Source organism: Harpia harpyja, chromosome Z, assembly GCF_026419915.1.
Source record: "Harpia harpyja isolate bHarHar1 chromosome Z, bHarHar1 primary haplotype, whole genome shotgun sequence".
In the NCBI taxonomy this organism is placed as follows: domain Eukaryota; kingdom Metazoa; phylum Chordata; class Aves; order Accipitriformes; family Accipitridae; genus Harpia; species Harpia harpyja.
The window spans coordinates 61,057,513-61,083,813 of record NC_068969.1 but is presented as its reverse complement, the minus strand read 5'-3'; the positions used below and the strand labels follow the sequence as shown (position 1 = coordinate 61,083,813).

At 39.7% G+C, this 26,301-nt stretch overlaps 1 protein-coding gene across 4 annotated transcripts; it reads left to right on the top strand.

Annotated features, from left to right (window-relative positions):
• The first annotated feature begins 54 nt into the window (after positions 1-54).
• LOC128136486 (S-adenosylmethionine synthase-like) lies at positions 55-26,301 on the top strand. 4 transcript variants are annotated; one of them, XM_052776149.1, is made up of 10 exons: positions 55-323; positions 4,900-4,993; positions 8,787-8,864; positions 12,669-12,791; positions 13,684-13,796; positions 14,459-14,602; positions 15,862-16,080; positions 17,461-17,643; positions 20,283-20,416; positions 23,685-26,301. In XM_052776149.1, the coding sequence occupies exons 2-10, from the start codon at positions 4,921-4,923 to the stop codon at positions 23,785-23,787; spliced, it is 1,170 nt and encodes a 389-aa protein (XP_052632109.1). In that variant the 5' UTR covers positions 55-323; positions 4,900-4,920; the 3' UTR covers positions 23,788-26,301. The 4 variants fall into 4 exon arrangements, with proteins under 4 accessions (XP_052632109.1, XP_052632113.1, XP_052632112.1 ...); XM_052776153.1 differs by having other exon boundaries at positions 20,326-20,416; positions 23,685-23,796; XM_052776152.1 differs by lacking the exon at positions 4,900-4,993.

Sequence of the window (26,301 nt, the reverse complement as noted above, 5' to 3'; positions counted from 1 at the left end):
GTGAGGCGGGAACCGCCGGCCGCCCGGGTCTCTGTGCGGGGAGGTGGGGGAGCGCTGCCAGGCGTAACCGGTGCCGCTGTTGGAAGTCACCAGATAACGCATGAAGAAAGGGCGGTGTTCCTTACATCTGGAAGTGTCTGTGCTGGTGTCTTGAAATCTTAAAGTTGGTGGCTGCTAGAGGCGACACGAGTTGGTGGGCCCTGGGGGAAGAAATAGCGTTATAAATGGTGCGTTAGGCGCCACCAAAGCTCATTACAGCTAATGTGTATACACCAAGGATATTACACTTACCAGAGGCTGTAGCGTCTGGAGGGTCTCCGCTTGTAAGTCATATTTTAAAATCCGTATCTGAATTCCAAAGTAACTTGTTTCTTTTTTTTAATTTTGTTTTTTGGGGTTTTTTTTTGTTTTTGTTTGGGTTTTTTTTTACCAGCCTAACAAACTTCCCATCTCTTCAAGCCATTTGGCATTTGTTTTATGTGCCTTCTGTCCTTTGGAGCTGTGAACTGGAGGCTTTTGGTTTTTGTTCAGGTTTTTATTCTGTTGGCATGTTTACGTCATACCAATAATGATAGTCTCTTTCGAATATATAGGGCTTATAGTTTTCAGTCAAGTTGTGCTCTAACTGAAGTGATTCAAACATGATTGCAAAGTGGTTTCATTGCAGAGAAGTGGTTACATTTTTAAAGTCTTTTGCTGTAACTGAAAGAGAAGCACAGTCTCCAAAGCAAACATATCTGAATTTGTGATAGGTTTTTGCATGGCAGTGTCTTTGCCATCATAAACTCTGTATTTTCAGTTTCTAGCAAGGCTATTCACTGAATAATGGGTTTCATAAGAGAAATCCAGAGAGGAGGCCAAGAATTCAAATATCATGTGAAGAACTCAAACTGCAGAGAGCAAAAACACACGCTGATGGGATGAAGATGTTCTAGGTTTGCACAAGTTCCAGTCTGAAAATACATTGAGAATGCAGTTTAACTCATAAACAGTTGGCTCAGCTTACTGATGGGAATTAGATATCCAAGATGATCTAGACGGAAAAACATCATGATACTGCATTCTTGTAGTACAGGATGCTGCCTCCAGCAAATGGTAACCAATTTTCCTCAGTTCCTGTAGGAACTGAAGCTAAGAGTACAGAGGCCAGATCAGAAATATGCAGCTGAGTACGTACTACAAATTGGCATGAATTTGTAATAGATTTTGGGGAAGGAAGAGTCCAGCAGATATGCTAGAACTGCTGTGGAAATCTCTGAAATTCATGAGTAGCAGTTAGAAATAATACAATACAATCTAGTCAATAGCTGGAGAAACCTGTTGAAATCACTCAGCTGTGCTCCAGACTCTGCCCAAGAGAGGTGTTTCTACATCTGGTGGAAGTCAGCTCTTAAACCAGTTGGGGTCTGCAAGGAAGTGGGTCGATGCTGTAGACCTGCCTATACGCCAGAACTGATCAGCCTGAGAGTGTGATATGCCTGACAGTTTGAGTGGTCTTCCTGGAAGGAAGAATGTGAGAAAAGCTTAGAATCTTGGCTGCACACAGAAGCAAGAAGAGGCCGGAGGAAAGAGCTGAAAAGCTGGGAGGCCTCACCTGGAAAAAAGCAGCAGCCAATAGCACTAGCAATGGGCCTTAGCAAAGAATGGGCTGGGAAATCACCTTGGGAGATCTTGGTGGAGTGCCAGAAACAGTCTAGAGGAAAAGGCCTGAATACATTTGCCTATAAGGACAGCATTTGTTCTGCAGAAGTTTCCAGAGGCAGATATGTGAATTAATGGCATTTTCATTTGGGGCTGACCTGAGTGGTCTGAGCTGGAGCACACAGTGTTGAGCTGATTACAGAAGTGGCTGAGACACAAGAGCCACTTCAGCTGTGAGATCTCAGAACTCAATCTCTTTTCATAAGCAAGTTGAACTGAAGTATTGTATAGATGATGAGAGAAAATAGTAGAACTGTGGTAAAAATAAATCTGTAAAACAAAAAGGGGCAAGCCTTTGGCTGAAACACTGAACTGGTGTGCCAAACATAAGCAGAATATGCATGGACTTCAGTTGGGACAGGTACAGTTCTGTGGCTCCAACAGTAATTTTTTCATGACGTCCTGGGATGCAGAGCAATATTGAAAGTTCAGCTGCTGAAGTGATCCCATTTTTAAAAGGTCTGCCAGTTCATCTCTCCATTTTCCATAACAGCTTCCCGAATCTGGAGACACTGATGGTGTTCTTTACACTTGGTCAAGAAACATCAGCAAAAGAGGCAAAGGAAAATGTGACTCTTGCAGAAGCAATTGGTATTCCTTGAACAAATTCACCAGTGATAGATGAATCTTGGCTGAGACAGCTGCCTTGTAAAACACAGCCTCACTATCATGGCAATGGAACAGTTTTGTTGCAGGGAATTTGTCTTAATTTATTGCCAGTTAACAAACTTCTAATACCTGATTCTAGGATTGAAAAATAAAGACAAAAGATCATTTAGGGAAAACACCCCAACTTCCCTCTGGACACCTTTCCTCCCTGCTACCTAGCTTCAGTCCTTTGGCTAGAGTGATGGGGAGCACGAGATTGGGCTCAGTGTGTTGTGATTGCTTTTCTTTTGCTCCTCCATGTTTCTGTCTCTACTCCTCTGGCGTGGGCTCCTCCACCATCTGCAGACCCCTCAGAGGTGTACCTGCGCTGTGTCTTCTTTTGTGCATCTCCCTTGCATGGGCGTCTGTCTGCTATAGTCCTGCTCAGGCAACTTCTCTTGTGCCTCCTTTTTTTCCAGCATCCTCCTGCCTTCACCTCTGTCCTGCCCTGGCCCCTCTTCCCTCTGCTCTGGTGTCTCTTGCTCCCATGTTTTTGGTTTCTCACTTACAAATGTTGACTGTTCTTTGTATTTTCTTTCCTTTATTTTTTGTTTCTTTTACATTCAAGGCTGGGGTTGGAGTGTACGTATACCCTGCATTATAAAACACGCCGAGGAGCACATGTTGAATGAGAATAGTGTATAAGACACAATGTAAAGCACAAGTATTTTAGAATGCAGCATAATGGATTAATGATGGAGGAGATTGAAATTCTTCATATGAATGTTTCTCTATGCTTTGTATGAAGTGTTTTATGGAACATGTAACTTGAGCTCAAAGCATATTTAATACACAGAATTGAAATACCTCCAGGCACACAAATCTCTGTATGACTAGTTTAATTTTGTGTTGTATCATAATAAATTCTCAGGCTAAAGAAAGGCAATGGAATAGATGAGTTAATAGATTTCATAGGGCACTTCTGGTAATCATTAACTGTGGTTTAAAGTCTTCCTCTTTATTGCTGTCCTTCACACACACTTAAGCAATCATTGTTCTCCGAGAACTGGTGGGTTTTGGTGTTAGTATTGAAAACTTTTGTTCCTAGGATTAAAAAAAAAAAGCAAAAGCAAAACCAAAAGGGGTGCAGATGGTCTCTTTCCTCCAACCAAGTCACCTCTTCATGTATCACTCTGTAGAGTGGTGGTTTTCACCAAGTGTGACTGGTCTGTTGCAGCACACCACCTGAGTTACCACAGTTAGGCAGTGCCTTCTTGAGTCATTTTTGCAGCTGAATTACAATTTTGCTTTATATTTTTGAGGGTTGGCTTTGTCTCATTTGTGCAAGTGCTTTGCCTTCATTACTGCTTTTATTACCTCGTATATCTCATTACTGGGAAGTGTCCTGAAGTGAAGGCATGCTACTTCCTAGCAGTGAAGACTTCTTTGCAGAATGAACACACAGTCTCTTGTGAGATGTTTGCTGGTGGCCTGGCAGCAGATGTGGTTTGCTTGTGATGGCCAGTAGTAAAGCCTTCAGTTGTACCTGCATCTCTGTACCACTCTTGTTGCTGTTTATTGTGCTTATGGAGCAACATTTTCAGAAATGACTACTGATTTAGAGAAGCTGAGCTCAACATAATGTATTGCAGCAGTGTAGAGCTCCTCAGCAGGACAAGGGTTTTTAAGACCAGATGCACTTGTTATCATTCCTAGGTAGCTTTGCGACACTGTGCTGTACTCAGGTGCTTTGGTGTGCTGTTGCACTGCGTTCTGAAATCAGCCAAAGGCGAACAGCGCTTCCAAAGGGGCAGCGCTTCTTTGCTTAGTTTGGATACTTGAGTCCAGCTGTTTCCTACTAGTGTCTCTTCATCAAGGCAAACGGTAGGAGAAAAGGGGTCTGTAAAATGAATTGCGAGAGCCTGACCATTGACAAGTTTAAGATTCATTGTGCTAGGGCATAGCTTTTAGTCTCAGAATTCAAAGTAACTTATCATGAACCCGCTATCTTCATAGCTGTTTCTCAGAGCTTGCCGTTGGTTGCTCTACAGCTCCTCACTTAGCCACTGACACAAATAGTATTTGGAAAAAAGAGCACAGCTTACCACCTGGAGCTGTTACGAACATCTGTTCTCATGTAAAGAGAGATACATTTCTGAACAGTTCACTACTGCAGCTGAGTATAATGTATGGATATTATGCCTAGGAGAAAGTGTCATTTGCCCTTACAAATTCAGATAGTATCTCTGTGCTATGTTACTATCTTGAAGTGCTTTTTAGTTAGCACTTAGAAGAAAGAGTAAGAACGGATGCTTGGGGAAGTGTGCAAAAGCACTGAACTCTGGCTTAGCTGTGTTCACACTTCACATAATGATAATACTTCTGCAGAGTTCAGCAGGACCATGGTTAACCAAACACCAAAGTCTTATGAAAGGAGTTTCTGTAGCAGTGCATTGTAAAATCCACACAGATCAGTCTTAATCTATTAACTTCTGAGGAACAAACATCCAGAAGCAATTACATCAGCTGTTTGCATAGATACATTAACCTTTCCACTTCTGCCTGGGCTTGTTCTGTAGTGCAGTTGCTTTGGGTCTTTCTCATTTGCAGGCTCACTAAAGATACCTAGACATGTCAATTCATACCTCAAAAAAAGAAAAACGATTTCTTTTTACCTCCGAATCTGTTGCTGAAGGACATTCTGGTAAGTAAAAATGCTGAATCTTTGCTTTTATTAATACTTGCACCGAAGAATGCTATCTGATGAAAGTTCAGTCATATGTCCCCCAATGGAGAAAAGGAAGAACCAATTAATTATTTTTACTAGACTTCATATTAGTGTCTTTGTTTGCCAGACAAGAATTTGTCTTGTTTAGTATGCAATATAATCTGGTATAGGCAACTTTAAACTTTTGCTTGAGAGAAAAAAGCATGAAGAGGTCTCCTACAGGTAGACTTGGAGCTGCCACATATACTGGAATTACAATTCCAGTTTTAGTTCTGTAATGAAAAAATATTACTTTATGCACATGTTTATTATAGGTGATCATTGAACTCTGAGTCTCTGAAACATTTGGAATACTAAGCATTGATTTTCAGCAGAGCTGCTTTCCAGATACTGCTATAGTACTACATATGCCTCTTTGCCACGTTGCTCTCCCTAACACAAGTTCATATACGCAGTAGGCTGTACAAAGCCATTGTATTTTCCAGGTCTGGGACTGCAAGACAGTGCTTCAGCTCTAATTGCTGTTCATTAAATTCAGCTATTTTTTACACAGCTTTGTTTACACAAATATGTATCTAGAAGATGTGTTAACTGGTGGACTGGAGGAAGTTCGGACCTCCAGCAGACATACTAGTGACTCGAATTTACAGTAAAGGTAGCAACAGTTCCTTTTATGGCAGAACCTTCAAATGGAGCATTTTAATGTCAAGACTAAAAATAGCATTACCTCGTACTTTTTTGCATAGTAGAAGGAAAGACAAAAAACCTAACAGAAAATGAGGGTGGTGTCAAACACTGAGGGCTTGCAGCTGAGTTTTTCTTGTGTATCTGTATTCTCAGGATTCTTATTCGCTAGGTGGGAATGGCACCTGGTATGAGACCAGTTTTATCAGTATGTCTGCTCAGCCCCTACTGAACAGTCCAACAGCTGCAAGACTAATGCAGCATGTAGCTTTGTATCTTGAATGACCACAACTACTTGTTTGCTTTAAAACACTGCACTATATGTTGTAATGGTGCAAATAGCTGACGGCAATAAAACTTATCAGTTGTTCCAGGTTATGCCATTCCTCCTCAAGCATCAGTCCCTCTGGTGTGAATCAATTTCGCAATCTTCAGGACTCAGTTTGCCTCGCCTCAAGGTTGTTGGCAAACTAGCCAGGTGACAAACTTTGGAACCTGGCATTACTGATTTTATTCTTGATTGCACAGATGATTTCTGGGTCTGAAATTATGACCACATGATGTTTCTGTCTTTCACCTTATGTCCTTGTGTATTCAAACTGTGGTCAATTTTTATAAGTGAAGGTGCAATATAATTTAAGTAACTGACCAGGATTCTGATTCTCTGAGTAAATATACTAGCAAGAAATTTCAGTAAGATAATGCTTGAGCTAGGGATCAATGCAACACAAATAGCTGAAGACAGGCTTTACAGCTATCAAGTTGGCATGCCTTTTTGTCATTTTTCTTTTTTTCAAGCTTCTAAATTGTTTGGCTTACTTTGCAAATGCTTATGAAATGCACAGTTAAATGTTTGGCTTCAGCTGGGATAGAGTTAACTGTCTTCCTAGTAGCTGGTACAGTGCTATGTTTTGAGTTCAGTATGCGAAGAATGTTGATAACACTGATGTTTTCAGTTGTTGCTCAGTAGTGTTTAGACTAAAGTCAAGGATTTTTCAGCTTCTGATGCGCAGCCAGCGAGAAAGCTGGAGGGGCACAAGAAGCTGGCACAGGACACAGCCAGGGCACCTGACCCAAACTGGCCAACGGGGTATTCCATACCATGGGATGTCCCATCTAGTATAGGAACTGGGGAGTGGGGGCGGGGGATCGCCGCTCAGGGACTAACTGGGTGTCGATCGGCGAGTGGTGAGCAATTGCACTGTGCATCGTTTGTACATTCCAATCCTTTTATTATTACTGTTGTCATTTTATGAGTGTTATCATTATCATTATTAGTTTCTTCTTTTCTGTTCTATTAAACCGTTCTTATCTCAACCCACAAGTTTTACTTTTTTTCCCGATTTTCTCCCTCATCCCACTGGGTGGGGGGGAGTGAGTGAGCGGCTGTGTGGTGCTTAGTTGCTGGCTGGGGTTAAACCACGACAGCTTGACTGGGGAAAACACAAAAAACATAAAGGTACAGAAATTGCTGGTTCAGATTGTGAAAGTTGTGCCAGTGAAGAAGAGACCTGTGCACTTCCATAAACAAACCTCATGCTGACATTGAGATCACTGTAGCCTGTTTGAATAAAAGGGGCACATACATTTTAGCACTTGTGCTTTGGTTTTAGCCTGTTTTTAGTTTGTATTTGGGTGAGGTAGTATTGATGGCACAATGGCTTATCCATTCAAAGCTACAGGCTAGCATGTTTCACTTTTCCTTTCTTTTAGATTGTACTGGAAGATATTACTCTACAGTTCTCATACTAAAATTCAATTTGCACTTAATCTTTCCATTGAATTACAGATCTTTCAGGGTACAGAATAACCCTACTCTTACCTTATAATTCATTGTGATGTTTGTTTGCTTCCAGACCAGATTATCTTTAAAAGTAAATAAGTAGTTTAAGATGGACATTCGGTTATGCTTCTTCCATAACTTCCTCTTTGGGCCCTCGAGTCTACACATGTATGTAATGGTACTTACTCCTGCAAGAGAAGTTATTTTAGATTGGCAACTACATACATAATTATAGAGGCTGTTGCAAACAATATAGGCACCTGGCTTATTGATAGACAGTGTTGTAGATCCAGCTGTGTAGTTGTGTGGCTGAACGTATTTTGGATACCCTTTTTTGTAACGGTGGTGGATGAAGATTAATTCACATTCCTCATGTTGGTTCTGCAGATATGCAAGCTTTCAAACCTGTACTTTTGAATAAATAGTATGGATTGCTTTTACCTCATTCAGTTACCCTGATGAGACAAAGAATCTCAATTTGTCTCCTAAATTGTTCATTAAGTTTTAACAAACCAAATGCGTTTGGCATACTCAGGTCTTACTTGGACAATAAGTCATAGGTGCTAAAGACAGAATAGGGAAAACCTTTTTTCTCCAGTGCTTTTGTCCTAAAAAAAAGACCAAAACTCAGAAATATAACAGTGGAAACTTGTGAGTGGCCAATGTTTGTCCCTAAGAGAATGTTTGCAGATGCTTTTCTAAACTCAAATAAGCCAGACGGTTGTGGATAATTGCAGGAGTGAGTCTAATGCACCTGTTTGTAGGGAGAGCAATGCCTCTTGTCATCCAAAAAGATTAGATCGCAGAGATCCCCACTGCAGATACTGAAGGGATAAACACTGCCTTGAGTGCAGACCTCTGACAGTTATAAGATGTAGATCAAAATTGGTAATTCACACAGAAAATGCAGTGCAAAGTTTAAAATAGGGAGGGCAAGAATGCAAGACCCCTACAGAAAGGTCTTAGCTTAAATACTTCTTCCAATGTTACTACTTGGATATTCTGCTCTCCTGAAACTAATATTTCAGGATGCCTTTGCAGGCCTTTTTCATTTTCCCCTCACCTGGGAGGCTGCTGGCCTGTGTAGATGATAGTAAAATGTCAGTTAGAATTGACTTGAGGAGAGGAGTGAAAACAGAGTAAGGCATACCTATCAGAACATAAGTTGCTAAAATTGCCTCTTGGCAGATGGTCTATAAACAGAAGTCTCTTACACACTGGAAATGAAATCTTATTAAGAAATCCCTTTTTTGTTTTTATCACAAAAAGAAATGTTATGTCTGTCTTATTTTTACATTCTAGATAAAATGTGCGATCAGATAAGTGATGCTGTTCTAGATGCTCATCTCAGTATTGATCCAGATGCCAAGGTTGCCTGTGGTAAGTACAATACAGATAGAAAAACAAATTAATGAAATACAACAAGTAATCCATGTTGATTTAACATCCCATGATCCAAAATTCTTGCAGTAGCTGGCTGGCAGTTAACACTTCCACAGTCAGTCAAGAGGCCAACTCTGGCACACTGACTCAGAGGAGAAGGGAAGGCAGGAAAAAAGTTGCAAAAAATTAAATACGTAGTACTCCAGTACCCATTAAAAATAATGAAATATAGGAAATAGATCAGGAGAGGCCAGTGGTATCAGGGAAAACTATTGTTGACAGGGCTAATGATAATGAGGAATCTAAGAAAATGAGGGAAAAAGAGAACTGAGGAAAGATATATGTCAAGATGCATTTCTTTGTAGAGTAAAAGGTGTTAATAAAACTCAAAATCTGGAAGTGCTAAATAGATATTTAATGTGCCTTTACAGAAGCAGGGTGATGCCCTTGGTTCACAGGAAGGTAAATGCACAGTTCATTTGAATGTGACTCTGATCAAAGTGGCTTGCCTTTTTTGTGGGACTTTCTATTAGGACTACCCTGTGTTCTACATGGATGTTGTCACTAGCAACATCACCTCTTCCAGAGGCTAACATAGCATCAAATTGGAATGAGCTGGGTTGCCAAGGGGGAATGGACACAGAAAGGGAATGTGTCTAAAGAGATCTCTGAATGCAGTCATTTTTTTCTTAGAACAAGCCATTGAGGCCATAGTTACAGCACAGAGCACTAGCTGTGTCCCACAAATACAGTGATCTACAGTGATTTCGTCTGAAAAACCTCATGTGATCCTTGATGCATAAATGTGAGCAGTGAGGAGACTTGGGGGGAGGGTTTAGCATACGTGTTAGACTTGATGAAGCATGTATTTCAGTATTGCAGGTAGTTATGCTTCCAAAACTGCTGAAAAGCTGGAGATGGTAACAGTGAAATGCTGCAAAAATGACAAGGACTGAAAAATGTGTCATAAGAGATGTGAGAAACACGATCAGTTTGTCTTACCAAAAAAGAAGCCTGAGATGTGACATGATTACATAGATAAATGCCTGATTTCTGTAACCTGTTGGGAAAAAAACATACCAAAACTGCTGTCTGGAGTCAGAAAACTTGTATAACATTAAAGCATAAGTCTGGAAAGATAAATTGGTTGACCAGACACAGAGTTTGCTAAAAAAGTAGTGGCATGGAGAACAGAAAGCAGTTATGGCACTCAGTACAGGTTTTACTGGGTGAAGATTAGAATTTCTGTTTAGTTGTGCAGGCTTTGCCTCAAAGTTTCAGAAAAAAAAAAAATCTCAAAGTGTTATGTAAGTACTAAGTCACTGTAACACTGTATTTTAAAAAACTATGAAATGTAGTTCACAGGGATGTTGAAACTAGATTCTATCTGCCATTAGAAAAATGTATCTGTGGTTCTCTGAGTTTTATTTACTGCTTGGACTTTTCGGATCAGCAAGTTTTGCATATGAAGTTCTGAATTATTACACTGGCACTACCTCATTTCAGCAGGATAGAGCTGGTGTCTCTTTGTGCTGCCAACAAACTGGGTAGCAGTAAAGTCAAGCGAGAGAATACTGGCTGCAAGTAGCATAAAGCAGAAGGCAGATTAATTATTCTACTTCCTGTCTAAGTGAAGCCAAATGCTTTCTTGAAAAAAAAAGTCCTTCCCAGTGTGCCCAACAAATGGGATTCAAGAGAGAAAATTTAACTACCCATAAAAGAAGACAGTACAAAAGACAAGGTGGAAGTTTCAACCTACTAATGGTGTTCAAAATATTCTTTTTGGGAGACTTAAACATGTAAGAAATCACCCCCCAGTGAAGAGCCCAAAACCTTAATACAGTAACTTTCTGTTGGGTAGAGCAGATGGGGGTGTTGCTTGGGCTCACTTGTAAGTTGCAGCTATAGTGCAGCTCCTGAGCTGTGTTTTCTTTTGGTTGAATTAAATTTCAGTTAGAACAGAAAGCAGTCAAAGGTAGGAAGATGAATCTTTTTTATCCTGATACTAAAAAAGCATCATCATGTCGTGAAGTCTTGCATCACCATCAAGCTTTGCTTAGCTGTAATGGGTCTGGAAGAGTTTCTAGGGACTGTTGGTGATGACTGCAGCCTTAGTCTTCCACTTCTCTAAGCCCCAGGTCCCCAACTTTGTGTTCTTCCAGAAAGGCTTCCCGTTTTTGTAATGACCACAACGGAAAAGCTAAGAGCCATTCTTCTCTGCCTCCCACCTGTAACATACAGTCTCTTCCCCTCGTGAGGGATTCACAGCACCATGCATGCCTTGCACACATAGGTGGTCTGCTAGTGTGCGGCAGACGGGAACAGCGCTGCTGGTCAGTAGAGCAGGGGCACAAGACTGGGTATGAAAACAAAGGTACCAGGATACCGTGCACTGTAGTGGGGATACACAATAACCTGGGGTTGATGTGCTGTATACATTTAGGGCTACTGCATTATTACGGACTCTCACTGTGTCCACAGTGTAATTCAGAGATACCATGCCAGCTAGGATGTAGCTTAATTGTTCAATATAGACTAATTCCTCTTGCAGATAAGCAGAGAAAGCTTGCCCTATGCTAAATTCTCAACTGCTTGTCTAGATTATCTAAGATTAGCTGCCAGTTAAAGATGGCTTGGTTGTCTTTATGTGATGCTGCCATCCATAGTTGTGCAGTTTTATATTCCTGCCTGTAATACTTAATCTTGAAATCAGATAAAATTATTCAAATGAGATGGTGACTGGATGATAAAAGTGATGGATGAAATTTAGTGTAGGCGAATGTAAGGGGGAAGGGAGCAATCTTAGCCCCATGTAGAGAAAGTAAGGTTTGGAGTTCACTGCAAGCATTCAGAATAGAGATTTTGGGGTTGTAATAGACATGTTTCTGAGAAAAGAGTCGGTGCTCAGTAGCAGTAAAAACCCAAGCTGACTGTTAGGGCTTGCTGGGAAAGGAATGAAGAGTGGAACTAAGAACATCATTAAGTCATATAAATCCATGGTTACCTGTCTTGAATACTGCATGCAATCTGTTTCTCTTTCCCCATCCCCAAAAAAGGCTATAGTAAGATTGTATGGCAAGAGTAATGAATATCATCATAGCCATACAGTGTCTTTCAGTGAATAGCCTAGGCCTTCCCAGCCTGGAAAAGAGAGGATTGAATGGAATATGAAATAGAGCTATACAGTTGTAGGCCGTATTGATGTGGTGAATTTTTGTGATTGTTTGCTCTATGTTTTAACATAAAATGGAAAAGTTTGGAGGCGAGGTGGATGCTTGAAACAATGAAATAAAATATGAAATGATTCTGCACAAAATTTGTAATGAAGTAGTGTAGCTTCTTCCTCCAGGATCCTGTAGATGTTAAAAGTTTTCATGGTTGCCAGGGGCACCTGGGTGAATTACTGTAACAAAAATCTGTCAAAGACTGGTAACGCTGTTAATAAATGATGTCCCCTTAGCTTCAGGAAGACCCTGAGTTGAAATTGTTGGAGACCAGGGATATATTTGGAGAAATAGCACTATATATTTTACGTGTTCTTATAGACGTTTGCTGCTGGCCACTGTGGAGATAGGGTAATTGGGTAAGGTGGACACCCCCCCACACACACTTGCGGCCATTTTAATGTTCAATATCAGCTGAAGAGAAGAATGATTGCACACAGACCTATAGGTATGCTAAGGCTTTACACTGAGTTTCCCCTATGACTAATCCTTTGTTCATAGAACCATCTTCAGGATCTCCCTGTGTAACTGTAAAATAGCAGCAGTAAAGTTCTGATGTTTCATCTTTTTTCTGCAGAGTGTGTAGCAAAAACTGGAATGATTTTGCTTTGTGGAGAGATCACATCCCAAGCTATAGTAGATTACCAACAAATTGTAAGAGAGACCCTTAAGAGGATAGGGTATGATGACTCTTCCAAAGGTGAGTGAGATCCTTCATGTGTTCATTCTTGGGTCTGTTCTGCATGTGGCCAAAGTAATATTTTTATGATCTTCCGGAAAATAAAATGAAATGTGTATCCAGGCCTTGGAGAAAACTGCGCAGATGTTGATATGTGTTTTTCAGTGCCTGGTACTGAAGGAGCTGTTTTACAGTGGCATACTTGTAAAAGACTTATTCTTGAAAGTGCCAGGTACCTCTTGGTTCTCTGATGCAGAAGAACTAGTGTTTGCACAAATGTCAGAAGGGGGTTACATCTGCAGGTTTGTACAGTGAAAGCTTTAACACTGATGTTCCTTGTCCTTGGGCTGCATAAGCCTATGACACTTGAAGTTCACACGCAAGGGAATTCTTTATGTGTTCTTAAAATATTTCCCAAAGTAGCTTCCTTTCAGCAGTTGAACCCGTTACATGACTATTCCCCTTCAGTCTTCCCTTTTCATGCATGATATATACAGCTTTTCTCTAATTCTATTGAACCCTAGAACCTACTACAAGAAAAAATGAATCCCAGTTTCTGGTAACGTTCTCCACAGTCCTCTCCCAGCTTTAATACCTAAATGGTTTGAACCCTAGTCATCATAAGCAATGTAACAAGCTTTGGTGGGGCAGCTTGTAGGATTACACTTATCCTCTCAGTTTCAAGAGCTCAAGTTTGAACTAATACCACTAACTTGCCAACAACCCGGGACTGTTACCGAAATGTGCTGATTGTCTGCTTCTGTTAGCAATACAAAATGTTGTATAGGAAGCTTACATGCTTAGAGTTTTAAAAGTTTTAGCCAAGATAACTAGATAATCCCTAAAAGCTTCTCTACCAATTTGTGAACTCTCAAGAATGTATGACCTAACTTTACAAAACTCCCTTCACTAGGACTGGACTATAAGACTTGCACAGTTTTAGTGGCCTTAGAACAACAGTGTAAAGAGATCAAGCATGCTGTCTCCCGTGGCAAGAGTGACGATGACATTGGAGCAGGGGATCAGGTAATGGGACTTAATTCCAGGCACTTATTCAAATTTAGTTTATGCACAAGCAGCTAGAATTGCATTGGACCAGAGCCTTTCCTTAAAAGCTATTGTGCAAAGTGTAAGAATTAGCAGCTTAACACTGTGCACTCTCCTAATCATCAGAAGTGAAAAAAAGTAACACGGCTTTCACTAGTTTCAGTGAAAGTGGCTTTTCCCATATCCAGTGGCCTTAATGGATAGAGCTACAATTAAGCTTTTTATCAGCTGGTGTCAGTTTCTGGTCTTTCAAGTCCTTTGAGTAGCATGGTTTTACTTCTTAGGCATCAAATGCTATGTTATTTTAGTTGTCATGCATGGGGAGAAGACTGAGCAGTCTTTATGAGCTTTATGTCTATTAAGCATTGTAATGGATTCTTATGGATGCTTAAGGCAGAGCCATTCTTGGGAACCAGACTGTGCTGTGGCTGTGATTCTTGTGCATGCAGATACACAAATGTTATTTCAGGCTGGCTATATGTCGAAGTGTATTCACTCTGCATATTACTGCTGTCTCTTTCTAGGTTTGGGCAGTTTTAAAGTACTGTGTGGCAAAGACAGGTGCAGAAATGGAAAGAGAACATGGAAACCAGTGGCTTATTTCCCTGTTTTTCAGTGTAGTTCCCTGTTTTTCAATGCAGGGTTTGATGTTTGGCTATGCCACTGATGAAACTGAGGAATGTATGCCCTTAACACTCCTCCTGGCACACAAACTGACCGCAAGCATAAAGGCTCTGGAACGGAATGGAACATGGCCCTGGGTTAGACCAGATGGGAAAACACAGGTTCGTAACGTAGTTGTATAAACTGTAAGGGTAAGAAACAATAGAAATAATTTACCCTGTCTGCTACTATATCTAAATTCATGTTTGTCAAAAATGGTGCTGTCATTTTCATGTTCCAAGGTGGTGTGAGTTTCATAAGGTACATTTGTAAGTAGCACACATGGTTTGTTTAAACTGTTCTATTAGTGTCTTAGCAGGTTTCTTCAAAATAACACTTGTATTTTGCTGCTTCTCCCCTGGACATTAAGCAGATTAACAAATTACTGACAATCAGCTGGGTTTTTTTGAATAAATATCAGCATTCCAGAAGCATGGACTGGGATAGTGCTGTGGTTTCTCAGTTAAAACAGAGCTGTTCTTGATTCAAACCTCATGTATACTGTGTCTGATCAGTGGTCAGAGCCACTGACAGCTGTGTTGCAGAGCTGAGTGGATGAGTCACTGAGCCTACTATAAGAGTGAGGCACTTTGGCAGTCTCAAAGGCAGTTCTGTGTCTTCCAGGCTGTGAAATCTGCAGGAGAGAAAAGGAAAGCCATATGTGTGGCATTTCCAAGACAGCAAGGTGTTTCAGTCTTAATTTCTGTTGCTTAGTGGGGATGAACTGCATTGAGTTATACTGCTGCTGTTGTTGCAGTGCAACATGGATTGTGTCCCTACCTTTTGTCAGCAGTGCATAGAACATGTGAATAGACTGATTTCTTTATGATGTATCTATCCAAGAATTTTTGAAGGGTGGTAAAGGAGAAAGGCCTTCTTAGTCTGTAAGAAAACCTATACTAAGGATGGAGCAATGCCTGTATATATTCACGTGTACATAAAAGCCATGCAGTAGGTAGCAAAGCTTATCATATCATGATCTACAGTTGCTCATTTTAGCAGGGTCCTCCAAAAGTTATTTTGGCTTTACTTTGGTGATTCACTATTTGATGTTATGTTAACATGCCAAACCGTGAATGATTTTAGCATCTGCTGGTAAAATCTTAGGTTTCTGTAGCTTTCTTGTAACACCACAGAGAAGGAAAACAACAACATGTAATATCCTTCAGCTAAGTCTTTTGGTAGTGGTACTTCAGTACTTTCTGTATTTTTGTTTTCCTTACAGTGATTTTAAGCATTGGCAACAGTCCATAATTTTTCATCGCATTTGCCTTTATCTGTTTATTTTTTTCTGCAGAAAATAACTGTGAGATTCATTTTCAGCTTTCAAACTGATGCTGTTGGCCTTGAGTGTTCACTGTCCTTTTTTTGTCCTCTCTAGGTCACAATGGAATACAGGGAAAGTAATGGCGCAGTGGAGCCCATCCGAATGCACACACTTGTGATTTCAGTACATCATGCCCCAGACGTACCTCTACAACAAATACAGAAGGAGCTAATGGAGAAAGTTGTTAAAGAAGTCATTCCAGAGAAGTATCTTGATGAGGACACAATTTATCATCTCCTTCCAAGTGAAAAGTTTGTAGAAGGTGGTCCTAAGGTACGGTACTTTGAAAGAGGACGGCCTATACAGACTTGTATTCTACTTTGCCACATGCTTCTAAATGTTCTCTTGAACAAAAGTGCAATGAACTGATATACCTTTAACCAAGAAAGCCTGTACATTTTCAGGGAAGCTTCAATCATTTTGCTGGAGTTTTCCTACTGGACAGCTGGCAAACTGAAGCTGTACCTGCGTAGACAGCCAAATGTACAGATTCTTGGATCTTTGTCTTGCTTCCACAAAGTATTTTAAATGACCAAAAGCCCCTCTTAAGTTACATGCTAAAATGCCTGACTGCAAGTATCTCTTCACTTTCACAATAAAAATCAAAACCAGAAATAACAACAGATCTGATCTTCTACATTGAAATTATTCAGAAAGCTGAACAAATTTCAAGGGACACCTTAAATGTATTAAGTCTCAATAGTCATTAGAATTTGACATGTGTTCTGCTTTCCAGGTGCTGATACTAGGTAAGCAGGTCATTGCTGTGAAATTGTAAAACATTTTGTTACACAAAACTGTCTAGTTTTGTATAAAGAGTTCCATGAAGGACTAAAACTACAAGGTGTGTTTATGATCACACTGGAATGATGTAGGGATCCTGCTTTCATTGAAGAATAAATGTCAGCTTTACTCCCGTATTACTTACTTGGGGTTTAGTGGATTAACACAGTTTATCGTCTTTCAGAATGGAGTTTCTCAACACTCTGGAGTTCATTTATCAGCTTGCCATCACCAGCTTTGCTAATCTGACAGAAAGGCAGTTAATTCTCTGCTGGTTGGACAAGTTGGATCAGCTCATCAAGTTGCAGGAGGCAGACAGAAGTCCATGCAAGAGGGTGGGACTCCATTATTGGGGGCACTTGGGTACCAAGTGGTCCTTGTGCCACTTGTGAACCATTAAGGTGAACTCAGTACTCTTGTGCTGGCAGCACTGAGCTGCAGCTTTAGTATGTGTATCTAAGTGAAGCTTGTTAACCTTTTAGGTCTTATGTGATCTGTTCTTCAGGAGGGCTTTTGTCCTTCTAAATTCTTGGCCTCCATCAAGTGTTACTGAGTGAAGTCATTGGCCAGTAATCCAGAGACAGTATTTAATGATTGCTGATTTGAAGGGAGTGCAATGTTTGTGATGTTGTGCCACATTCTTATCAGTTTTCAAAAGTGACTGCAGCACAGATGGCTTAATACATCTCTGAAAAATACTCCAGTCATGTAGACCTTATTCATTAATTAAACAGTTGCATCTGAAGGTGAACACTGTGAACAATGGGTTATATCTGTGGCAAATACAAAACAAAGCTATACCCAATAACCCAGTATGGGACTGGGTAAACTGTTGTGTCTCTTGAATGTATTCAATTGTTTGTCCTGCAGAGTGATGCTGGACTGACTGGCAGAAAGATCATTGTTGATACCTATGGAGGCTGGGGAGCCCATGGTGGAGGTGCATTCTCTGGAAAAGATCCCTCCAAAGTTGATCGTTCTGCAGCATATGCAGCTCGTTGGATCGCAAAATCTCTGGTGAAAGCTGGTCTCTGTAAAAGAGTACTAATCCAGGTAAAAGCAACCGTGAAAGTAATACACCATAACAGAAATTCTGTCTCATGTGTGGTCAGCCCCTCAGAACACATACTACGATCACAGCCCTGCTCCAGTTTCAGAAGAGCTCTTCTCATACTAGATTGGGGCTCCAGGAAGTTCCTCTTGGGGGTGTGGTATTAAGGGGTCCCCCTATGAGGAAAGCCAAAGACACAGGCCAGGATGGTCCTGAAGCAAGGAGTGTGTTCACAGTGGTATTCTTTCTGCAACTCTGTTGCCATCCCTGGTTTGGGTACTTCTTTGCATCATCCTTGCTTTTACTTCCAGCAAGTCTAGTGATCCTCTGCACACACACGCATGCCCAGCACTCCAACCTGGGCTGCACAGTACATTACAGGGTTACGTTAGCAGTGTCTAGACGTAGTTATGCAACCTGCTGTACTATATGGTCATATTAGTTGTAAATTAAACCATTTTAAACTGTATTTGAAATTACCTTAAAGTTACCATGAGTTCTCTACTGTGTGTTCCTAGTATACTACTATGGTGTAAGGTGTAATTAAAAGCAAAATTCAATTGTTTTTAAGAGTTTAAAACAAGAACTTTCATCAGTCTTACATGCTCAGAAGAAATGCACTTCCTTCCTTGTGCATGAATATAAGTCTAAGAAGTCGAAAGACATGTTTTATTGACCCCTAGACACTTTCATCATTAAACATGAACCCAATATGAATGCTAAACAATTGAGGTTTGTCTAGGCAGTTTGCAATACTAGTTTATACACATACTTATTCTGAGTAGCTGCTGTGTAGTAAATTTAACCCAGTGCAACAAATTACTACAGTAAAAAGTACAGAGATCTGGCTGATGTTTTGCTGCAGAGGTGTGTTTAAAACCTTTTACTTTCTCCGTGGATCAGAGGAGAGGCCTACTGGATGTGGTTACAATCAATGACATCATATTATCCAAACATCCCAGTTAGGAACAAGGCCCCTTGCTTTAGATGTTGTGCTGTGTTTGATACCTGATTAAACTTAAGATTTGGAGTTAGTCAAGGAAAGGGTAGATTGGGAATAAGCCAAGCACAAATAGTGATGGTTCACAAATTGTTGATAATTTTTTTTTTTTCTGAGGGGACAGAAGACAAATTTCTGATTTCCTGGTATGCACATTTTGAGTGGCATTTATGAACACATACATTACTGTCTTAATTCCTGAGTTAGGTGGGAATGTTGTTATTCCAGTAATTCCCAGAGACCCTCCTTAAATACCTAAGCCTGATTCTAGATAAGGCAAGATTGATTTTTTTAACAGCAAACTATGGAGATGTCAGATATTAGCAGAGAAGGTAAGATGGGAGGAGAAGAGGAGGATGGGAGAGCAGAAAAGCAAATATCCTGTGAAGTCATGGAAGGCTGGATTAAAGATTAACAAAAGGAAAAATGTATCAAGTGGAAATGCAAAAGTGTTTCCAGCCCATTAGTGTCCGTGTGCTGCACTAAGACCTTGCCAGCCTCCACTGAGACTCACAACTGAGCTGGCTCTGGGATAGATGTTGTTTCTGTGCTAACCACCTTTTCATACTGAAAGGGCAAAATGGATAATGGAGAGAACTGCAGGCTTATTAGCTGTATATTACCACAAATACCATGTAGGCTTTATTTAGTGTGATATAGAATTGTTAGCTTATTTGTTAATGAAAAACAGACTTAGCATGATCTCAAAATTAGCTAAGGGGAAGACAGTCATGATTAAGGCTGTTTCTAACAAAAATCAACTCTTGGTTACTAATAAGTATATAAATAGATCTGAGCCGTTGGACTACTACTTCCTGAAATCTGTAGAAAGCAGACACAATGAGGAAGACCTGTGAAAGCAAAACATATTTTCATCCAAATACACCATGCTGGAAGATAATGAAGTGTATGTTAGCCTATATTGCGGGAGGACTGTATTTTGGAAAGGGACTGAATGATAAAAGCAAATACATTTCCAGAGAACCTGTCTGTGCTGTGCAGTGCTGTGGTGAAAAAAAGCTAATGTGATTCTTGGATGTCAGAAAGGAGCTATAGAGCTCCTCTGTCCTCCTTTGAATGAAGTGAAATTACAGGGAATACTTCCTGGGTTACTTTGCTTCTGATAGCTGTGTTTTAAAGAGCAAATGGAAATATTGGATGAAGTTCCAGGGAGTGCACAGAAATAACTTACTGTGGGAATACAAGTCTGAATGCTTTAGGAACATAGAGCCTTTTCTCATCTTGTCCTAGATAATCTTTTCTCTGCCTCAGAAAAAAACCTCAGAAATATTTGTAGATCTCAGAGTCTCCAGTCTCAAAGGCATGAAATCCTTTTGTCTAGCTGAGGCTGAAGGACACAGAATGGTGGTATCTGAGGATGATTAGAAAGTACCTCTTTTGCTTTTAAGGAATGTCACTTGGGTCTGATATTTGACCAGGCTGAGCATTCTCCAAGGAAAACAGATAATTTCCTAACATAAAAGACAAATAGCAAAAAAGTTTCTCCTAGCTTTCTTTATGCAGAAAAGGTGTGCATAAAACCTTCCCCTGATACATAAGATGAACCCTTCATTTCTCTTAAGCAAAAAATAGGAAGGACTGTTTTAACTGTGTTTGGGTTGTTATGCATGTGTTCTACAGCTATCATATGCTATCGGTGTGAGTCATCCTCTTGCAATCTCAGTGTTTCATTATGGAACATCAGACAGATCTGAAGAAGAACTGCTTGAGATTGTGCAGAAAAACTTTGATCTACGCCTTGGAGCTATCATAAGGTTTGTGTGCTATTAGTATTTACGGAAGGGAATAATGTTTTCAATGCTCTCTTTAACATTTAATGTTAAAAAGTTTCTGGCTCCTAACCTCATGAAAGTCATCTTCATCATAAATCTATAATTGCTGTCATTTCTGCTTTTCCCTCACCCATGCACCCAGTACAACATACGAGGGCCAATTCATAAATCTGGTCACAAAATGTACTAATAAGTAAGACGGGTCCAAATTACACCAGTAACCCTGGTAGTGTGCTTGGTAAAGTAGAATTTAAATTTAACATTAGATGTAGTTAGGCTTTCCAGTCTGTTTACAGGATGTGTAAGCCTCCTAATCCCTGCCTTATCTGGAAGGCACCAGAAATATTGGCTCTTTCTGAAAGAAGTACCAGGCTAAGAATGGTCTCCCTGCCTTTGATCCTTAGGTGGCAACAACTTGTGAGACAGCTGCCACAAGATGGAAAGGTTCTGGTGCCCTCACTTCACAAGCAATCCCATTAAAATGAGTGGGATGTTCTGTGCTGTCATTTGCCCTTGCTCATGCACAGAAGCTGAGTGTCACCCTACCACAATAGTGACAGTATGGTGTTTGCTGTTGCTGTTCTGGGGATTTTGGCCATTAGCCCAGAAGAGAAAAGAACACCCTCAAGTGACTAGCTTCTTCATGAGGTGTAAGTGTAACCTACCTTATCTGCATCAGAGAAACTGAACACTGAGAGCCTGTCTGTAGCTGTCATGCATTCTTCTGCAGCCTGTTTGAAGTCAGCTAAACTTAATTAAAAAGGAATTCAGGTTTCTTAAATGCTCTCTTAAGATTTGGTAAGCCACTGAAATATTCTATGCATTTAAAAAACAGAAAAAGAATAAAAATCCTGTCATGAGATGAGCTGTCTTTAAGTGAAAATTCAGTTGTGATCACAAGTGTCATGCAGTCAGAGAGGACAAGAAAACCCAAACCTGCTTACATGGCCTCCTGCAGCCGACCCAGCTATATTCCTTTCTGGAATATTTCTGAACCTGCAAAAGCAGGTCTTTAGGCAAACATAATCCTTATGCTTAAAGAAGCATGGGAATTACCCTTTTCTTTGAGAGAAGAAACGGCTGGAGGAGAAAAGCAGATCAGCACCTGTCCTTATCAGCAGTTAGCCACCTACATTCCAGGGAGCTGTAATTTTACCCTAGTATTTTTCCTTCTTTTTCTCCCTTTCATGACTAACTCGTATGATGCTTTATATGAACTCTTAGGAGGTAGAGCTTCTTGCCTATTTGTAGTACAGCTTCCTAAGACCTAATGGTACAGGCTTATCTCAGTCCTGAAGAACTTTGGAATCTCTTGGCTGATTTTCACCAAACTTGACAGGCTGGACTTCTTAAAAGTTTCATGAAATATGCAATTAATGGAGAGAAACACTATCTCTTTGCTCTTCTAAGGGAGTAGCCACACTGTAAGCTCACTCCTTATTAAACTCTGTGAAATTGACGTGGGAGCTCAAGCCTGAGATATATACCAGCAAGAAGCTGACTCCATGCAGAAAGGAACCACTTTGTCACTTTGAGCAATGCAAGTTTTAAGACCTTTGTTCCAAAATGCTAAAACATACATGTTAGATATCTCATTATTCGAAGAACATGCTTGTAATGATTCACTTCTCTTTTAAATCCAGAGCTATTAATGTCATTCTAGTCTCTATATTCCAGAGGAATCTTGAGCGTATTTGACTCCGAGGGGAGAATTGTCAACATGTTAGTGAATAGGAAGTCTCTTTTTTTCCCTTAAAAAAAGGAAAGACATTTCTGACAAGCTATATCAACATTTTCCTGGTGTAGCCAGCCTTTTGCACTCCTTTTCAGAATGCTTCCTGAATATACATGCTGAGGGTAGAGCTGACATATTTTTAATAGTCAGAGATAATGCAAGGCATTATGGCAACTTCTGTTGCTACGTAATGTTTTCCAAGTGTTATCAGTTCACAAGTATAATCAAATCTCTTCTTTGCCTTTGTCATTATGACAGTTCATCGCCATCAGTAATTTGTGTGGTGGTTCCCAGACACTTTCCTTGATTCGGTGTGCTCAAAAATGCTGCATTTTTAAAATGCATTATCACAGCCCTGGAAGTGGTGAAGGCAGCAAGGGAGTAAGAAAGCAGACAAAAACATGAGCATTGTTTAGTGAATGTTTCCTTGTTAAATGTTACCTCACAATTTTTAAAATCCTGTAAATGGTGCTGGCTATCCATTCTAATCAACTATGCACCAAAGTTCTTCATGATGTCTTTCTTTTCATGTAGTCAGCACTCACATTTTGATGGCTTTTGTATTAGGATCAAGCACAAATGACTGTAGTAGCCATTGCAGCATGTGATCATGTTGCACAAAATATTACTTGAAACAAAACTTAGGTGCTGTACCTCATAAATGACCCTGTAAGTGCAAGAATGTGTAATCTCTTCACCATCTAAAACGTATTCATTACCCTGTTAGTATTTGTGGTTCTTTCCTTACTTTGCCATTCCTCCACCAATTTTCTCTCCAGCAGGTGATGATATGAATCTATTTTAAGTGTGCTTTCAAAGATAATTAAACAACATAACACCAAATAGAAGAAAGCCCAAGTAGAAGAAAATGTTTCAGGCCTTTCATGAAATGAAGAGAAACTTCTGTGTAGATACCTGTAGCTAATCATTTAGCAGTGCTTCAATCTGCTGTATTATGCAGGCTAAAAAGCAATAATCATGACTTTCACCTTCATTATTTATCTAGCCATAATCAGTGTTAAGCCCTATTCTAAATGGTGACTTTGTGCATCTATATAAGTAGTTAAACTTCCACAGTTACCCAGTCTACTAGATTATCATCTTTGGCTGCTTCTTTTGAGATCAGCATTGTCTTTCTGGCACAGTAGCATTAGAAAATATTCTATATTACACTTGCAATAACAGAAAACACATTGATGCTTCCACAGGTATAGTTGAACTTTATTCCAATTGTAATGATTCTGCACTGTAATGCTTATAAAGCCTAACTGCATACTTACCGCATCTCTGATACATTTGAAGAAAGCTGACTGTTTCTAGTCACTTTAAAATTGAAACCATCAGCTCACTACCTTTCCTGCTGTAAATCCGTGTGATTGTGCAAGGAAACAACACCTAGGTTTTATCGTCTTTCTTCCAGGGATAATACTGATTATCCCTCTGATGTGTCTAAATCATAATATACATTGGAGTAGAGTTAAGTGTAAGACTTGCTTTTTTTTTCTTTTCCCGAAGGGAGCTGGATTTGAAGAGGCCAATCTATCAAAAAACAGCATGCTATGGGCACTTTGGGAGAGAAGAATTTACATGGGAAATACCCAAAAAGCTTGTGTATTAAGATTTTCAGAATGTTTCATGTAACTGACAGGTGGTTTAATAATCAGGTAAAATTTCAAGCTGTTCAAGAAAAGACTGTATCTACTGTTTTTTAAATGGCATTCTGTAGTTAATAGATTTACTTTAAATTATTCGTATTTAATTTCTAACTTTCATAGTGGCCTCACACTTTAAATGCATGCTAGTCTATCTAACATACTCTTCAGCTTTGTCTTTGGTAACGTGTGAACAATTTAGGCCTTTGGCTGTTATCAGATACTAAGTGCACAGATGGTTGTGGAAGTTGAAGTCATTCCTGTTCTGCCAGGGAAGTCCACTACTGCTTACCCAGTTAACTTTGTAATGAAGTAGATGGAAGTTGGTGAGGTAACTTCCAACAGCTCCCTGTAAGAGGAAAGCAGTATTAGCACAAATTGCCATAATTATTTGGGCCAGAACTTCCATCACTACAGCTTTACTTATGGTCCTTCTAGTCCAAGCAAATTAGTAAAAAAACCCATTTTGGAACATTGTTCATTGTAACCCTAACTATACTTAGCTATAAGGTAGTGTTATCTGTTTGCTTTTAACATGACAGTTTTGTAGGTGAATCTGTGAAAACTGATTAACTCCTGTGTTGTAATTCTTTTATTTATTTATTTATAGTTACTCCTTCTCAAACTGAAATTTTCCGTGTCTGCATGAATTGGAATTGGCTATATAAAGTTTCAATTAAGTTTCATTTGGTCACTTCTGAAATGTAAAAAAAAATTGTAAAAAACAATTGTAGGATATTCCCTTCCTTTGACTTCTCTGGCTGAAAGCACAAAATGGAGAGAGAGAATTCAAAATAATTTACCTTCTCGTCAAGGACTAGAGAGGCTGAAAAGGCTTGTATACAGAAAGTAGCGATTCTGGCAAACAAACTTATCATCAAATCATAAACTAAGATAGAATGTTGGAATGCTGAAACCGCTTTTACTTAGTATCAGGGAATTTTAAGAGACAATTAAGCAATATGGCTACCCTGTCCCCAATAAGGGAAAAACATAGGCTTCAGTGGTAAGTCTAATCAAATGCAAGTAGTTGAATATAACATTAGTCTCAAGCAAGTTTTGAAAAGCTGCTTGCTTTCACATAAAGACCAATTGATCCACTGCTTCTTTGACAGACCAGAGCTGAAGTGAGGTTGGTGTATGGCTGTACCTGCGCCTTACCGGGCCTGGTACAGTTAACCTGATCTAGCACAGTAGCCCTGCAGTCAGTCTTGTGACCTACAAAAAACACATTTTTTTTTTGTTCTGTAAAAAAATAAATTCATTTCTGGAATAAAAGCTGCAATTTTTTTGTGGGCTTTTTTCCAGTTTTTTATTTAATGACGAATTTTCCTTTTTATCACAGGACCCTGGACCCTGCCTTTGCCTGAAACTAATCCAGTTTAGTATGCATAGGGCCATGTAGGCATAAAACGTGTCATTAACCTTTAATAAAATTTGTTCAAATTGGTATTGTCTAGGGAATAGTAAAGTAGCTTGCTAAAAATTTTGAAATGTCAGCATAACTTCCGATTTAGTAATATAGGGGTACAATGTTTAAATGGCAAGGGATTGCAGAGATCACTGTACGGTAAACTGACTATAATGACCTTTTGAAAGAGAATTCAGTAAATGGGCATATAGTCTCAATTTTACAGCTGTCTCAATTACAATTATCAATTTTATTGTCATCATACTTTACCCTTCCAAAGTTGAATAGTGCTTTGGTAAGAAGCTGTGATGTGAAGAGCATTTTGATGAAGAAAAAGTCTCTTGTTAAATTTAACAAGGAAATGATTTGTTCAATGGAGGTGGCTCTTAATCATTGCTCATTGTAAAAAAAAAAGCAGAGCTTAGGCCTTTCTGTTAGACAGCTGGAGCCTACAGGAGCAAATTGGACCATGGTGTGTTTCAGACAGTAATAACACGTTTCTGCAACACTTCTTTCACCTTACTCTCTGGCTTCCTATAAATAGACTTGAGATCAAAGCTACAGACCTTTTCTTCAAGGAGTTGGATAGTTTTTGTCTCCAGATGACAAATCTTTCTTTCCCCTTGTTGTTGATTTGTGTTTCAAAGTAGCTAGGAGCCCCAGCTGCAGAAGAAATCTCTAACCACAGATTGGAACAGGTACAGTGTACATCCAATCTCCAGAGATCCTGCCTACAAATTTTAGCAAGTTTTCTAATAACTAGTGAATTAGTTTTACTTACATAGGGTAGCTAATTTGCCCTACATAAACTTTTTTCTCAAGAACAGCAAAAGATATATGCCTTGTTCGAAACAAGCAAACAGAGAAAAACTATCTCTGCTAAATTTGTAGCATCTAATCCGAAGTCAGAGACAAAACTATTGCTCCACAAAATCAGTGAAGTAATTTTCTTCGAATGATTGGCATGTTTTTGCATTATCATTCTAGAAATCGATCAATAGAGCTGGAACCTCAAAACTAAAAAAGGGTGCCCAAATCAGGCATAAGCATTAAAATGGCAGTTATTGCT